Here is a 16,338-nt window from a genome sequence, read left to right as displayed (position 1 = left end):
TTGCCATGAGTACAAGTGCGCGACCAACGCTATGACCAACGCGCCAACGCCATGCCAACGCCGCCGATACACATAAGTTAAAATTATTAAGAAAATGAACAATAACTTATTTTAAGCCACAATTTTAAGTTATAAATTAGTATTATAAAGGTTTCACTTGCTGTTGCGCACATTTTTTCTTTTGCTTAGTTTATGATGACGTAGGGTGACGTATTTTATGCGTGGCAGCAGCGCTTTACTGCTGCCACGGTGCGTGTCAGCAGTCTCCGCCAAAAAACTATAAAATAGTATTATTGTTATTAGGTTTTTAGTAACGAACATTGCAATATTGGTGTAGTTTGTGGAAAATTTTAGAATTTTGCTGCTGGGTTAATCAACGTTACTAGTAAGCACAAATCACAATCACCACGTGTCCAAACAAATATGGCGGCGCTCAGGCCAGGTAATTGGCTTGTTTCACTTTCACAACACTGGATTTTCAGTGAATAAGCCGGTTACTCCCTCTTTGTCATAATTCTTCCTGAGGTGTGCTGCTACACTGTTCAAAAGCATATTTCGTGCATGCCGATAGCTTTACTGTGCTGCAGACAATGGGATGCGGCGTACCCTGTGGCTCGCGCAATTGGTTTCAACCTACCAGCTGACAGGAAACTCATTGCCATATGTTGCGCAGCTGTTTCGAAAATGCTTTACCTCAGTAGTTCGTATTGACAATAGCATTTTTTTTCTGTTGTCTACATAGGTAACGATGACAAGGCTTGGAACGACCCTCCGGTGTTCGCCTACACAGGCGTACAAGGGACGCCTGCAGCGGCAGCGCCCAAGAGAAATCTGCTGAACAAAAGGGTTCCGTTCCCACAAGATGGTCTCAAATCTCAATGTACTCCTGCTTCTACTGGCTCGGCGCCGCCTCCATCAGGTTGAAGCAGCTTGTTACTTTTTTCACTGCTGTCGCCTCTTTTCACTTTTGCTGAGAAAAATAGCATCGCCATCGCCAAATCTTCTGCCCATTCATTCGTTCCGCAAAAATTATGCACTGAGAAGGTTAACAATTGCTTCACCGGCACTTGGTTGCTCAGTCTTTCTATGGATGTAGTGCGTGCCAATCTGAATGCGTCAACACTTCGACGCAGGCTGATGTGTAGCCATGCTCAAAAAAAGGGCTTACGCTGAGATAACACTCCGCATTTTTTTAATAAAAGCGAGAAGCAAGGAACTTTCGTACTGTAGAATGTCATTGCATGTTAAAGAACCCCAGATAGTCAGAATTTCTGAAGCCCTTCACTATGGTGTTTCATGGACATAGCCTGAGCCAATTTGGGATGTTAAACCCTATAAACATTTACTCTCACACTGGGTTACTGTAAATCATTGTCTATCTTTTGTTCACACAGGCCCACCAACTTCTCTTTTAGAATCTGCTAAGATTGCTGACACAAAGGAAGTGGATGATACTTCAAAGGCCATTGATGCCCATTCTCCAGAATGTCTCAAGGAGGAAACTTTTAACCACCTTGACAAGATCATTGTGAAATGCTCGGAAGATATGGAGGTTCGTACAGGCATGCTGTTTTCATCTTGTGCTAGCTTATTAAAGGTATGACACTTTTTAGGTGTACCATTGTTAAAAAAGCATCACATGCAATATTGTGCTTAATTTTTTGCATATATGTCTCGGAAGACGTGCCTAACTCAAAACTTGACCTTCTATGAGCGTTTCTCTCGTTTCTTCTTAACCAAGTTTCTTTTCTTGCTTGACATTACAACAGTACAGTTCATCTAAAGAAAACCCTGCAGAAGCGTTTTTATTTATTTATTTTTTTTTTTTTTCATTTCATTAATAGAACTGGGATAATAGTACTACTGCCCTGCCGCAGTGTTGCAGTGGTCACGAATCCTGGTCACGGCAGTCGCTTTTAGATGGAGGCAAAAAGCAAGGTGCCCGTGTGCTATGCAATGTCAGTGCACGTTAAGGAACTCGAGAACCCATGGTCGAAATTTCCAGAGCCCTCCAGTACAGCGTCTCTCGTAGCTTGAGTCGCTTTGGGACGTTAAACCCTGCAAACCAAAGCATCAATACAACTATTCACACACACCTGCATAATTATATCACGACGAGCAGTAATTGCAGTGCCAAATTTCTTGTGCAATAATTGGCTGAATTTATGGTCTCCTTCTTACATTTATCATTAAAAATGCTCACAAAAGCTTTTTGTAAAAGTGCATAGCCAACATTTACTTAGAAAGTGCATAGCCAGCATTTATTTAGGGCATGTAGTGCAGGAACCTATGGCTGCTTAGGAGACATTTTTAGGAGCCCAGCCAACTATTCAGGTGCCTGTTCATCATGTTTTCATTGTCTCTTTAGTGTGTCATCTTGAAAATTCCAAACCAGTTCTAAAGAGATTATAGGAACTGTCACGAGTGAGCATGTGCCACAATATGCACCCTAGCATTTATTGTTTTTAAATATGTATGACTAGAATCAATATGAAAGGGAACACGGGAGCACGTGGCCTCTGCGCTTTGCAAAGCGCTGCCACCAACACAAGACCAGAATGGGTGGCCCCAAGGCTATGTTCGTAAAGAGGAGCCGACCAAGCTTATTTTGGATGCTTTTTTACCATTGAGTCTTATTACCTGCCGGTGACTGCACATTTGAAAGCGTGAAGGCCACGCGCTCCCGTGTTCCCTTTCACATTGATTCTAGCTGTACAGTGCGATCCACTGTTAAAGAGAATATTCCATCGCGTGGGTCAACACATCGCAAAGCGCTGCCGCCAACAATTGGCGAGAATGAGCGGCATGATGTGCATGCCCGGGAAGAGCAGCCGCCCTGCTTACGGCACATGCACCTAGTGCGATCGTTTGTCACCGGCCCTTTCGGGAGCGCTTTGTAAAGCATGGCAGCAATGTGATCTCACATTCCAGTAGACCATACTGTACATGTAACGAAAACTAAAAGTGAAGCTTAAATCGAACTCTTTCCATGTGGAACTTCAAATGAGTTGGTATTATTGTGGCGTATTGTCTGTCTGTGTTTTTTGTGGTTTTCCATCTTCATGAACCAGCAATAAGCCCATTCATTCAGCTTTGTGAGCTAACACTTATTTTTGCACAGCTTTTCATTTGTTCAGCCTTGTTGCCTTATTACGCTGTTTCCAATGTGTTGTGCAAATACGCTTCTATCCAAATGTCACCTCTTGACTTGTATTAAATTTAAAAAAAAACTGCATTGATGAGTATGTGAGCATCAGTTAGTCCAAAGAGAGCACAAGACTTTGGTGAACAACGTCAATGTGCAGTGAAAATGTGCTACCATGTAGATTGCTGACATGCCTTGGGCCTTGGCAAGTGAAAGCTAGCATGTGAGATATGATTATAGTTTGAAACATGGCTACAAAATTTTCATGACAGCAATGCCTTTTCAGTTTTACATACTGAAGTGATGTCTGAAAACGTGCAAAATTACTATGCCACAGTATAAAATTTATGACATATACTACGTAGAGTAATATTGAAATCAGTAAAAGAAATGTAAACTACAAAAATCAGAAGGAAATGGAAACAATAACTGGAAACAATATTTACCCCAAGCAGCTCTGCCTTGTGGGAGGAATGCATTTGACGTATGCAGTGCTTATTCTGCTTTTGCAATTTCAGAAAAGAAGACACGATGATGTGAAAAAGCGCCTAGGCGTACTCAAGACCTTCTGGGAGCAGGGAAAGCTCAGCTCACCAGTGCAGCAACAACTGCATGAATTGGCTCAAGGTGAGTTCATAGCCATGTATTCAACTGTCCAAGTCCACTTCAAGGCTCAAAATTCTCTATTGGGTCAGCTTTACCAGCCTGCAGGTAATATCAGTGAAGTGACAAAATTTTGTGGATTTGTTTTTTTAGTGAAGCAAGTTCATGATTTCGTCTGGTCCAATTTACAAAATAATCAGGCATGTTATAGCACATCTTCTCATTTCTCATTATTGAGCAGTTGGAAAAAAAAAATGTAGTACACTCTACAGCTGTTGAATTAGAGTATTGCTGGAAACCATTATAGATCATGACTTGTGTGTTGGCACACATGCCGTCTCCCTAACTTTTTTTTTTAGGCTAAGGTCTTTTTGCTGTGCTGTTTTTTTTCCATCTCCTGCTGCTAATTTGCTGTGGTTGCAGCATCTTCCTTTCGTTGTGTTCTTCATCCAAGCATTTATAATCTCTGTGACATCTGCATACACACACGCTGGGAATCCAATGGGAGGGGGGGGCTGAGTTGATGTGTCTGAGAGATGTCTCTGCAAATGGTGGATTGTAGGATGGATGGGGTTTTTGCACTGGATTTGGGTGAAGGCATACATGTGCACTAAAGCAGGAGTTTTCCTAGGATCCCTTGTATATCATCAAGGATCTTTTATTAGGACTTAGCTTATGCACCATAAAACCCCATATTAACTAACTAATCATATTATGGCAACTCTCATACAAGCCATCGGCCACAAAAGCCCTTATGTTCCATTAAGGCTTTCTTTTTCTATGTTTATTGCATCTTCCTTTTATTTTTCCACTATTTCTTCCGTGTTATTTTCATTTTGTAAGTGTATATAGATGGCATTGTATTCTGTCTTCATTTTATTTTTGTGCTTGCTTGAACGGAAAGCTACAGCCGTGATGAGCGCATATTCATGAATGTAAATGTTGACTGTTTTATTGCATTAACAATAAACTTTTCTCACAACTATACTTCCATTTTTTTTTTTTTTTTGCACTTCCCCCCCTCCTTCCCCCAAAGCAAACAAATGTATGACAGGCTGTTGTAAGCCACTAGAATATTCACACGCCAAGTTCTCTCTTTCTCTCTCCGTTTCTATCTTTCTACAGAACTTCTTAACGGAAACCACGTGAGGGCAGATTCTCTGCATGTCTCGCTTATGGTTGACTATGCTAGTGAGGTAAGTGCCATTGCGTGGCTATTGTTTGTCGCTATGTACATATTGGTGCACCCTCTCACAGGTCAGTCAATGGATGCTTGGCATTAAGCACCTCATTTTGGCAGCCCAGACCTCGCAAGAAAACCCAGCTTGTAGTGGTCAGGCCTCACAAGGAGAGTCAGCCTGTGATGATCAAACTTCGCAAGGAAAGCCAGCTTGTGATCAGGCCTGTCAAGCGAAGTCAGCCTGCGATGATCAGACTTGCCTAGGCAAATCGGCCTGTGATGATGCTACCTTGCAAGAAAAGTCTGCCTGTGATAAGGAGGGGTCCACTTGACATTTGTTAAAGCAAGAATAATGGTCACTTGTATAGGCTAATATGCACTGGCAACCTTATTTTTAAAAGGATGTTTTTATTGCCGTTTTTTTAATGAACCTAGCAGCTTCCTTATCTGAGAATGCACTGTTTTGGTAATTCTATTCAGCCAAAAAATTGAACATTCTCAGCCCCACGTTTTTTTTTACAAGCATGTGTTGCTTATGAATTGGATGCCAAATTCGGGAATAAAGGTATTTTTTTAATGCGGGATTAAATTTCCCGCATCATTATTGAAGGACTGTTTGTATTGTTTGTCTGGATAACTTGCTTCTTGCACACAGTGTTTTTCTTCAAAGACATGGTTTTGTCAAATGCCACTTGATTCAGATAGCTATAGTACTGCAATATTTAGAAATGAAGCTCTTTATATGCAAGGTTAAGTTCCCTTAAACTGATCTAATTTTATTCTACATTGATAACTGTCAGCAATGGATCTTCTTTGTGCATAGAATTGCATGATTTCACCACAACAAACTTGGGTGTATCGTGCATGTTTTTCTGATTGTAGCTGTGCAGTCAAAGATTTTGTCTTAGTGCTTAGGCACTGCAGGTTTAATTGCCTTTTTTTTTTTTTTTTTAGCTTTTTCAAAGGTGTGTTATAGTTTCTGAAGTGACCATATGAATCTGCATCAATGGAATCCCTCCATACTTACAGCTCTATATCATAAACTGTACATAGCAATGAAGTTATGTGAGGAAATGTTGCCAAATGCTTCCACTTTTGTTTTGGTGTTCTACACCAAGTAGATGTCTAACGGCTGAAGCTATTCTGCAGATTGAAAAAGTATTCCAGAAGATAGTTACCACTTTGTAACAGAAGTTTGAGTGACTGTTCAGGGTTGAAAGTCAAATAGATGACACTGAGTGCTGTAATGGACAGGGAACGGGGTTCGTGTAGCTGTTGCATATGCTAGAACCACATCATAGCTGGTTGAATTCAAATTTTGAGCTGCCACTCAAATTCATGTTCCAGTATATTAGCAATACTGTGAGGTTTGTATATCTAGCTCGTCAGGTCATTATGTCAAATACACTGGGGACTAATCGCGTCATTTTATCCATGACTGGAACACTCTTGCTCCTTACTACAGCGAACCAATAGGTGGCTGTACGCGCTCTCAACCAATTTGGCCATGACCACTCTCTCTTCATCCATTCAGATCTCACCGCTTCCCTTTGACTGGGGATGCCCCTTAATTCTTTTTTACAGCCCTTTGTGCAGATGCTGCAAAACTGATTAATGTGCCATTTAATATGTAATAATTTCGGGTTAATGGTGGGGTCAAAATGCCAAGAGCATATACATAATCAAGAGTGCAACAGCTGCGCCAATTGCGCCATTTTGATACAGCTGCATATTTCTGCGCCATAAGCATGAAATTTGTTAAATTTGTGCCACACTGCACCAAAATGCTCCGACTAGATGCAAAAGTTTGCCATACTCGTGGACAACATTCTGCGACCCTTATATGGCCAGTCACGATGTTTCAGATGCTGCAGTACGCGTCACTGGCATTTTAGCTTTATTTTGAGATGGTGTCATGCCGTTTTGGTTCTTACTCATGTTTTTCTCTCTTGCATCCACATGCTTCCTCCGCTCTCAGAGTACGCAGAGCCGTTGCGGTTTGAGGATCCTTCACTGCATGGGTAACTGTCCGTGCGGTGAAGCGTCCCCACATCGCAAAGGGGCCATTTATAACCAGGAGTCACTGTTACTGCGTCACACTGCTAAAAGGGCCTTGGAGGTACTTGTGATTTTGGTTTGGAGCAATGCTTCAACACAGTGTTTTAAGCGACACATGCTTTTAATGGATATATTTCTAGTTTTTTTTTTTTGCGATACATTGTTGGGCCATTTAATTCATGCTGTTACATTGATAGACTCGCTTTCCCATCGTCAGGTAGTATAGGTGGTGCATCAGTTATGGCTTATATGTTTGTGCTAATATAACTTGAGGTAGTACATTTGAAATTTATTTCGGGCATCAGCAGGTTGGGAAACGTGCAGCAGCATTTGATTTCAAATTCCATTACAACGCAGTGGAGCCCAAGACTGCCAAAATTAACATTTACAGATGCTGGAACATCAAGATATATACCATAAAGTCTTCTCATGAAGAAATATGTAACCTAATATCCTGAGTCATTGCCAGCCCCTAGAAAGCATAATTCATGGGCGGAAGACGCACTTGGTCGTCAGTTTTTTTGCTTATGACTTGCTCTCTTATCGGTCTTCAGAATTTGCCCTTTCGCCTTCTAGTCGCCGTTTCTTTTTTCTCTCTGTCTTTTTTTTGGTCTCCTTTTGAATCAACATTTTGTTTATTGTTTTTTTTTTATACTGCACTCGCTTTTGGGCGCTGGCTAATCGTAGTCAAGGCTTCAAATTGGGTACTTCTGTAGGTGCCTTCACACAACCCAAGCTGTGGATTTTGCAAATAGGAAAACATTGTTTAATGAGTCTTTGGAGCAAAGTAAGGTCTCATGATCAAGGTTGTCAAACCGTGCTAGATGCAAGAAAAAAAGGAATGCATATTCTCTAGCTTTTTTCATTTCTATTCGGTCCCCGAAGTCTGAAAAATTAACCTCCTCAGTTTTATGGCTCACATTCTTTTCTTTTAGTTAGATAGCATGACTAAGAGTACTGGATGCTTATTTACAAAAAAATGGGTACACGCCACTGGTGAAAGGTGGCCCTTACTATATTTCCTATGGATCACATACGGTCTGATATTCACATCTCTTCATTTTTTTTGTGCTACAAGTAAGGTTCCTTCCCCCTTTTAACAGCTCCAGAAGTTGAATTCATGCTGCAAAGTGTTTCTTTTTTTCCTGTGAGCTACACCAAATATGCAAGATCAAAAAACAGCGCGGCTACTTGGGACAAACAGAGAGGAGAATAACGGACAAATATGCATTTTACTGCTCCAAAACTTAGATTGTATGGCTCCAAAAATTGCTCCGAATCCTAATTCAGCTGTTGTACCCCGTATAACAATTAGGTATTGAGGGCAAGAAATAGTAGAGGTCATTGTTGACTGGAATCTTCAGTGTGTTAGAGATGCATGCCTAATAATCCCTTTAAATCATAACTACCTGTCCTAATCGTATTTATCAAAAATGTAGCTCTACCTGTAATCTTTGCCCTTGTTTCATACAAATTTTATACCTTAGATGCTATGTTTTATTTCTTATAATTTGTTCAGGTGGTCCTTTGTTAAGTGTGACTGTGAAATAAATTCGTGGAATAGAGTAGATGCGAGCATGATTTTGCATTTAGAAGACTACAGCTTACTTTTTGATGCACACAAGCGTTCTTAATGAATAAAGCTAGTTACAATGAGTACTAGCTTGAAAGAAAGACTGAAAAAAAACTTTCCTTTATCAATGTTCTGCATTTTCTATGCAGATAGCAAATCCATGTTAAAGAAAAGGAAAATACAATAAAACCTTGTTGATAAATATTTTTAATAAGGAGAAGAAACGTATTATCAAGCTAAACACATAATCTGAACTGCCCGACTTTGAAAAAATTAATTAGAATGAGGTACAAAGGAACAGCTGCTTTTTTAGCTCTTGCAGAATTCAGTCTGCAATGTTTGTATTTGCTTTTAGAACAAAAACAGTGCGAAACCACGGGACGGCAGGAAAGAAGCACAGACACAAGTGCTGCGTTGTCCTAAGAGCAGAAGAGATTAATAACAAATTCGATTTGTAGATGTTGGTGACGAGGGATGATTTCCTTTTTTTTTTCTTTTTTCTTCCGGATGCTTCACCCCCTTACCCTAGTGATATGTGGAGAAGCCACTGCGATGGCTTGCATTCGCCGCATTTTTTCTTATGTTGCGTTCCCCAAGCCCGGCCTGCTCATATGTAAGCACACATAGCCGTAGTTATCTAGTGGTTCACCTCTATGTAACTAAGGTACTACAAAAAAAAATGCCGCGTTTCTCCTCATGAAGCCGTGCTTCCACGTGAACGGGTACCTAGTATGTTGGCTCATTGGCATTCTTTAATGCTTCGCCGCTTTACACCTAGGCATTGTAGGAAAGCAACTATAGCGAGCGAGCGCTGCTGTTCAGTTTTTCATATAGCGAGTCCCCAGGTTCGGCCCCCTCATATGTTAGCACTTGTCCAGTTTGTTTATTTATTTATTTATTTATTTATTTATTTATTTATTACAAGTACTGTCAGCAGCAAAAGTTTGCGGGATCTCCAGCATGTGGCGGACCAAAGGAAAACTAAAGGAAAACTGCATTGCTGCGCCATCTGCCCAAATTGTGCCCGATGACGAGGCTAATGGAGATTGCATCCAAATTACTCTTTGCTGTCCTTCCTTCGCTATCAAGCATGCCTCGTCGCTAGCTTAACACCCCGTGCACCGCCTTTAGGGGCACCACTGAAAGCTGCCTAGCGGTCGTTTTCAAGTCATTCCGGGGTACGAGTTGCCACTGCTCATGCATCTCTGCAAGAATTTTCGACGTTCGCGGCAGCAACTGTTGTTTTTAGTGCGTAGCACTACCAGCCGCAATCACGGATTTCGCCGATGTCTGTCCGAAGTCGCTCACTTTCTCTTTTCATGAACTTGAAATGGAGAGAGAGAAGGTGGTGACGCGCTCGTCGCATGGCTCAGCATCGAGGAGGCGTAGCGGCCGCACAGCTGCAGCAGAAGCCGCTCTCTCTCTCTGTCCATCAATCTTTCCGTGAATTTGAAGAGGACGAAGGGAAAGTGGCGACGCCCGTATCACGCGACTTAACACTGAGAGGGCGGAGTGGCCGCAAAGATGCACCCAGTGAGAGTGTAAGACAGTGAGAGAGGGGCGTGCCTGTTTCGGGCGTGGCGGCTGCCACTGGGCAGCGCTGCACAAGCGTGTGTTACTCCGGAGTGAGCAGTCGTGTGTCGCTCGTGCTTCTTCCAACTTCGGCATCTCTTCCCTAGCAACAGTCACTCCTCAGCCTTCATGGACAGCAGAAGTTCACGCGCGGTGCTCACCTCCGCGCCTTAACTAACTGGCTCTGGCCTTCAAGCGCGTTTCCCTCTCTCTTCTTTCTTTCTCTCCCCTATGATGCCACCCCAGACCTTTCGGTCGCAGAGTAGTGCATTGCAAAGGGGTGTATTGTGCCTGTTCTCGCTCATTTCTGAAGATGGTGTAAGGAAAGCTGAGGACGCGGCTGCGCTGGCATTTGCTTTGCGTCGCAATGGCACTGCGGCACAGGTTTGCCGTGCTCGACGTGCTGAAGTGCAATGGTTAGGAAGACGGCGGGATCTTGAGTCTACTGAATCTGATATTGTAGCTATGCACAAAGAATGAGGAAACGTGCCGGGCGTGCTCAGGAAACTGCTCAAGGCACTGAGTGTCATCATGAAACGGATGTCGAAGCTAAGAGAAACAAACGTCCGGGAGAAACTTCAGTACAATGGGCTGCGTGACTGCAAGCGATGGGACAAGCAGTGCTACACACCTACTTCGCATTTGATGAACTATGCAAATTGGCCGTACTTTTTTTCATAGCAGGCCAATTTATCATCCTGAATTTTTGAAGATATGGTGCTTTCTGTGCCAGCTAACACTGCAAATATTATCTCCCAAAATGATGCTACAAAAGCATGCTCTGCACGGCGCTCGACCACTGTGCCCAAGGATGTGGAATCGTATCCCGGCCTCGGTGGCTGATTTTTGCTGGACTAGAAAGGCTAGGCGCGTGTGTGCTGTGCGATGTCAGTGCACATTAAAGAACCCAGGTGGCAAAAACTTTTGGGAGTCCTCCACTATGGCGTCTGTCGCAGCCGGAGTCATTGGGATGTTGACCCCCACAAGCCAAACCAAAGCAATAGCATGCCCTGTAAAATTTTATGGACATATTTTGGCAGTAGAACTGGTGTCAAATATTTATCAGTATTTCTTTATTAGCAAGTCTCCTTGACGCTATTTCTGATGCAATTGTTACAAATCTAGATCTCAAAAGGTCAAGTTTTCAGTTCTTGAAAAATTCTCTAGCATGTTTTATATGTGCCTGAAAAAAGGCGATTGGTGTTCTCTCTTGGAAAACTAATGACTATTTCTTCTTGATCAAATTGACAGCTGTGCCTGACTGAGTTGAAGAATAAAGTTTCCGCATTCCTGAAAGGTGCTACAGCTGAGTACAAATAGCATCTGTCAGTGAAAGTCTTGGTTCATAGTTGTAATTGTTTTTACCTGTGTCATGGTTCATGAGTACTTTCTTCAGGCAGGCACAGGCTATCCTAACAGACAAGTTTTATGCAAAAGTGCTGAATTTGCTGAATATGTTTATTTCAGTGTGCCTTAACAGCCAAGCGGCCTAAGCAAGCGCACGCTATGTCAAATACATCTGATAGATCAATTAAAGACATCTAAAACCAGGCATAAAAAGGGCAATTGTGCAAAGAATTTGTAAACGAGTCGTTGGACAGATTGCGTAAATATCAGGATAAGAGGTGTCAAAACATTTTGCGGACTTTGCATGCGGCACGCGAAATTTCAGTGACATCAGTCAATGAAACCACTCACTACTTTTTGCAGAAACTGCTTGTCACTGAGAGTACACATAATGATATCTGCCAAGAGAGAATCATAGTCATAGAAATGTCAGCGACCAATATATCTGCCATAAATAATGCGTATAAACTAATGCTGGGCATTTTTAATTTCGTGCAATAGGTGACAGATACACTATTTCAGCCTACTGATGTGAAATTAATGACGTTATTAGTGCTGTAGTATGTCATAACTTGAAATGTATGATTTCATCAGTGGTATAGTATGTCGTACCTTGACACAAATGATGACGTCATCAGTGGAGTAGTAAACCGTGCCTTGAAATAATGACGTCATCAGTAGTGTGTCGTACCTTGAAATAAATGATGACGTCATAGGTGGTGTGGTATCTTGAGGCTTGAAATTAATGATGTCATCAGTGGTGTAGTCTGTCGTGCCTTGAAATGAAAGACGTCATCAGTTGTGTAGTATGTCGCATCTTGAAATTTATGACGTCATCAGTAATGTATGTCATCTTCATCATCAGCTGGACTATACCCACTGCAGGGCAAAGGCCTCTCCCATATTCCTCCAATTAACCCGGTCCTCCGCTACCTGCATCCACGTGACCCTTGCAAACTTTTAAACCTCATCTGCCCACCTAACTTTCTGCCGTCCTCTGCTACGCTTTCCTTTCCTTGGAATCCAGTTTGCGCCCTAAGTGACTATTGGTTACCCTCTCTTCGCACTACATGTCCTGCCCATGCCCATTTCTTCTAGATTTCCACTAGAATGTCAGTAACTTGAGTTATTTCTGTGACCCATTCTGCACACTTCCTATTTGTTAATGTTATCCCTACCATTTTTCGTTCCATAGCCCTCTGCATTGTCAACTTCAGTAGAACCCTCTCTGTTAGCCTCCACATTTCAGCCCCATAGTTAAGTACAGGTGAGATGCAACTGTTGTATACTTTCCTCTTGAGCGATGCCGGTAAGCTGCTAGTCATAATCTGCAAGTACATGCCAAAGCTTGTTCTCCTAGTTATTTCCCTTTCATGGTCGGATCTGTGGTTAATACCTGACCTAAGTAAATATATTTGCCTACTACTTCCAGTACTTCGCTACCTAACGTAAACTGCTGTTCCTTCCCGAGGCTGTTGAACATTACTTTAGTCTTCTTCATATTAATTTTCAAGCCTACCTTTCTACTTTTCCTGTCTAGGTCATCAATATTTGCAGTTCATCCCCCGAGTTGCTTAGCAAGGCAATGTCATCAGCAAATCGCAGATTACTGAGGTATTCTCCATCTACCCTTACCCCTAACTTCTCCCATTCCAAGTCTCCGAATACTTCCTCTAAGCAAGCTGTGAATAATACTGGGGAGATCGTGTCTCCTTGCCGAACACCTTTCTTTATGAGAATTTTGTTACTTTCTTTATGCAGAACTACGGTTGCTGTGCAGCCACTGTATATATCTTCCAGCACTTTCACGTATGGCTCGTCTACCCCCTGATTTCGCAATGCCTGCATCACCGCCGAGGTTTCAGCCAAGTCGAATGCTTTTTCGTAATCAGTGAATGCTATGTATAAGGGCTGGTTACATTCCAAGCATTTTTCTATCACCTGGTTGATGGTATAGATATGATCGATAGTAGAGTACAGTTTCCGAAAACCTGTTTGATCCTTTGCTTGGTTGCAATCTAAGGCTGTCCTGGTTCTATTAGTGATTACCTTGGTAAATACCTTAGACGGAACAGATATTAAGCATATTGGTCTGTGATTTTTCAAGTCCTTAGCGTCTCCTTGTGAATTAAAACAATGTTTGCAAACTGCCATTCTTCCGGTACCGTCGATGAAACCAGGCATTGCGAATATAAGGTGGAAAGTTTTCTTAGCACGATATTCCCCTCGTCCTTCAACAAATCTGCAGTTACCTGATCCTCTCCAGCTGTTTTCCATCTTTTCATAGTATCTAAAGATTTATTAACCTAATCCTTCATCACTGGTGGAATGTCTGACTGCTTTTCCCTACTGCTAATCTCTCATTGTTATCCTGACAATTTGGGCTACTGTACAGATCAGTATAGAACACCTCGGCTACTTCGACTGTCTTGTCCATATTCGTGATGACGTTCCCTGCCTTGTCCCTTAAAATGAGTGAATATGACATCATCACGTAGTGACGTCATCAAACGTGATGTCATGACTGAGTGTGACGTCATAATGGCGTCACATCCGGTTATGACGTCACGACTAGTAATGTTGTCGCCAGGCTACAAAGCTGACTCTGCAGGGCATTCCATTCAGGCGTCTGTGCGACACCTTTCATTTGGTGTTTCCTCGAACGCCGCATTACACAGCATATAGAAGCAGCCATAGTACAGAAGGCATCGGCAACGTTTCAAATTGGTTTATAGGAAAGAAAAGGCGCAGTATCTCTGCAGACAAAAGAAAAGTTGCGACTCTAGGAAGAAGAAAATGCATGGGCCTGCTACTGGCTCTGTAGCTGAGCCACCTCCGCTGCCTCATGCGGACAGAAGAGAAAATATACGAGGAAGAAAAAGAATAGGGAGAGAAAGACTCATATCGCAACAGCCGTCGTTCGCCGAAGCGGTGGCGGGTGCGATGACGCCATCACGGCCTACAACAGATAAAAATTCAGTGGCCGGCTAGCCCCTGCCACAAGCTGCGTTGACCTACCAGTCCCAACCCCGTAGGGCCAGGAACAGCCACCCATCACCACCTCCGCCCCCTATCTCCGCGGACACCTTAACCAAGCTGTAAGGAAAAAGAACAAAGTGGGAGTGAAAAAAGAATGGTGCCGTAATGGAGGACCTTGGACCACCATGCAACAGATGCTTTCTCCTCATCGCACTTTAGTAGTAGAGTCACTCTAAGAGTGCCGCGAAGATCCCATCACGTGCTGGCAACCATGACAGGCGCAGCCATGAAGCTTCCAACTGCTCAAGGTGAGCCTCTGGTGTGGCTATATCAAGTCGAACGCAGAAGTCATTTTGAAAGCAACATGGGCATTTGTCTTTGCATTGCTTTGAAAAGCACCGCAGCTACTTTAGAAACAGCATTTGCGAACTGTGAACGTTACGCTTGTATGGAAGGCAGAGCGGCTGTCTACAGGCAGGTCATTCCAGTCCTGCCAAAGAGCTCTATCGATTAATCCGACACCTTACTATTCTGTTGTCATTTTCGTTTCATTGTGATCACTCGCACTTTCTTGCCTTCCTCGATTACCACCATAAAAGATCACATTGAGTGATTTTCTATGGCAATGCAGGTGCTAACTAACTGTGCATCGTCATACTTTGGTGGTGAAAAACGTTTAATGTTTCAAAAGGGGTGGAGGTACGCATGAGCCGGATCTTGAAGATCCGGCCCTTGCAAATAGTAGGTGGGGACCCTAGTACGGGACCCCAGTAATGTCGGCTGCTGCCCGGGTGCGCTCGACCAAGGCCTTTTGGGCCTGCAGGTCATAGCAGATGAGCAGGGTTGCCTCCCAGTCTTCCCAAGTGGGGTTGGGGTGAGAACATCTTTATGGACGCAATCAAAATCATTTTCAGATATTCAGATTCAGATATTCTTTATTTCTCTTTCAAAAAATGAAAGAAGGAACTGCGACCAAAGGCAGTTGGGCCTGACGGGGTCACAGTTCCCCATACAGTTCACAGCGGCGCGCAACACGGAAAACAAACGATAACAGAACATTACAGCAAATGTGGTAATTAAACATACTGGAGTAAAACCTAAAAAAATAAACAGTGTACACTATACACTCAAAAAGAAACAACAGCATATGGCACACAAAACACGAAAAAAAATTTGTACAGTAACATAACATGATAAAAATTTGCATTTGCCAAATACAAAACCAGACTAAACAATTATTCCACTTCGGAGAGTATCAACTGCTTTTTTATGTCTCTTTTAAATCTGCATTTAGAGAGATGGAACATTGAACATAAGGATGGGTTTTTGAGAATAGTTGGAATCTGGTAATTAAGCTTCTGTTTATCGTAATTTGTCCTTGTTTTTGGGATGAGGTTTCTGTGTTGCCTGAGAGGGTATTTAGTAGGAAATCGATTAAAAGAGACGGAGAAAAGCCTATTGCTATGGATATGTTGTAACAAGCGGTATGTGTAGACTCAGCTTGAAGTAGATTATGTTTTTGCTATAGAGGTGATGTTGGTAAGTGTTCCGGTCTTCCATGATGACCCTTAATAGCCCGGAGTGCCTTTTTTTGCAGAATCAAAAGCTTGTGATAATTGCTATTTGTTGTGGTGCCCCACACCAGTGCACAATAAGATAACTTAGAAAAAAATAGAGCATAATACATAGATGCTTTTAATGAAACAGGTAAAAGGTCACTGGTCCTGTAGAGACAGCCAACAGTTCTGCTAAGATCTGTGGCAAGTTTAGAAATATGTGTATTCCAGGATAGGTGTTCATTGAACCAGACACCGAGAAACTTCTGAGTGGTTACCTGCTGTATTTGTTTGTTAGCATACCTTATATCAAGTGAGTAATGGA

The 16,338-nt window shown here is 42.5% G+C and overlaps 1 protein-coding gene across 2 annotated transcripts; it reads left to right on the top strand.

Annotated features, from left to right (window-relative positions):
* Window positions 1–366: 366 nt before the first annotated feature.
* LOC146190296 (steroid receptor RNA activator 1-like) lies at window positions 367–5,450 on the top strand. 2 transcript variants are annotated; one of them, XM_084600743.1, is made up of 6 exons: window positions 367–442; window positions 743–919; window positions 1,416–1,552; window positions 3,664–3,772; window positions 4,874–4,944; window positions 5,006–5,450. In XM_084600743.1, the coding sequence occupies exons 1-6, from the start codon at window positions 424–426 to the stop codon at window positions 5,258–5,260; spliced, it is 768 nt and encodes a 255-aa protein (XP_084456869.1). In that variant the 5' UTR covers window positions 367–423; the 3' UTR covers window positions 5,261–5,450. The 2 variants fall into 2 exon arrangements, with proteins under 2 accessions (XP_084456869.1, XP_084456868.1); XM_084600742.1 differs by having other exon boundaries at window positions 1,395–1,552.
* Window positions 5,451–16,338: the final 10,888 nt, after the last annotated feature.

This window comes from Amblyomma maculatum, chromosome 4 (genome assembly GCF_055883805.1).
Source record: "Amblyomma maculatum isolate TAMU_Amacu chromosome 4, ASM5588380v1, whole genome shotgun sequence".
In the NCBI taxonomy this organism is placed as follows: Eukaryota; Metazoa; Arthropoda; class Arachnida; order Ixodida; family Ixodidae; genus Amblyomma; species Amblyomma maculatum.
This window is presented reverse-complemented; position numbering and strand designations above follow the sequence as displayed.

What these genes read in the sequence shown, in the direction of transcription:
- LOC146190296 (XM_084600742.1), top strand. An exon ending in AATGCTCGGAAGATATGGAG is followed by an intron (nt 1,553 to 3,663) that starts GTTCGTACAGGC and finishes TTGCAATTTCAG; the next exon opens with AAAAGAAGACACGATGATGT. An exon ending in ACTGCATGAATTGGCTCAAG is followed by an intron (nt 3,773 to 4,873) that starts GTGAGTTCATAG and finishes ATCTTTCTACAG; the next exon opens with AACTTCTTAACGGAAACCAC.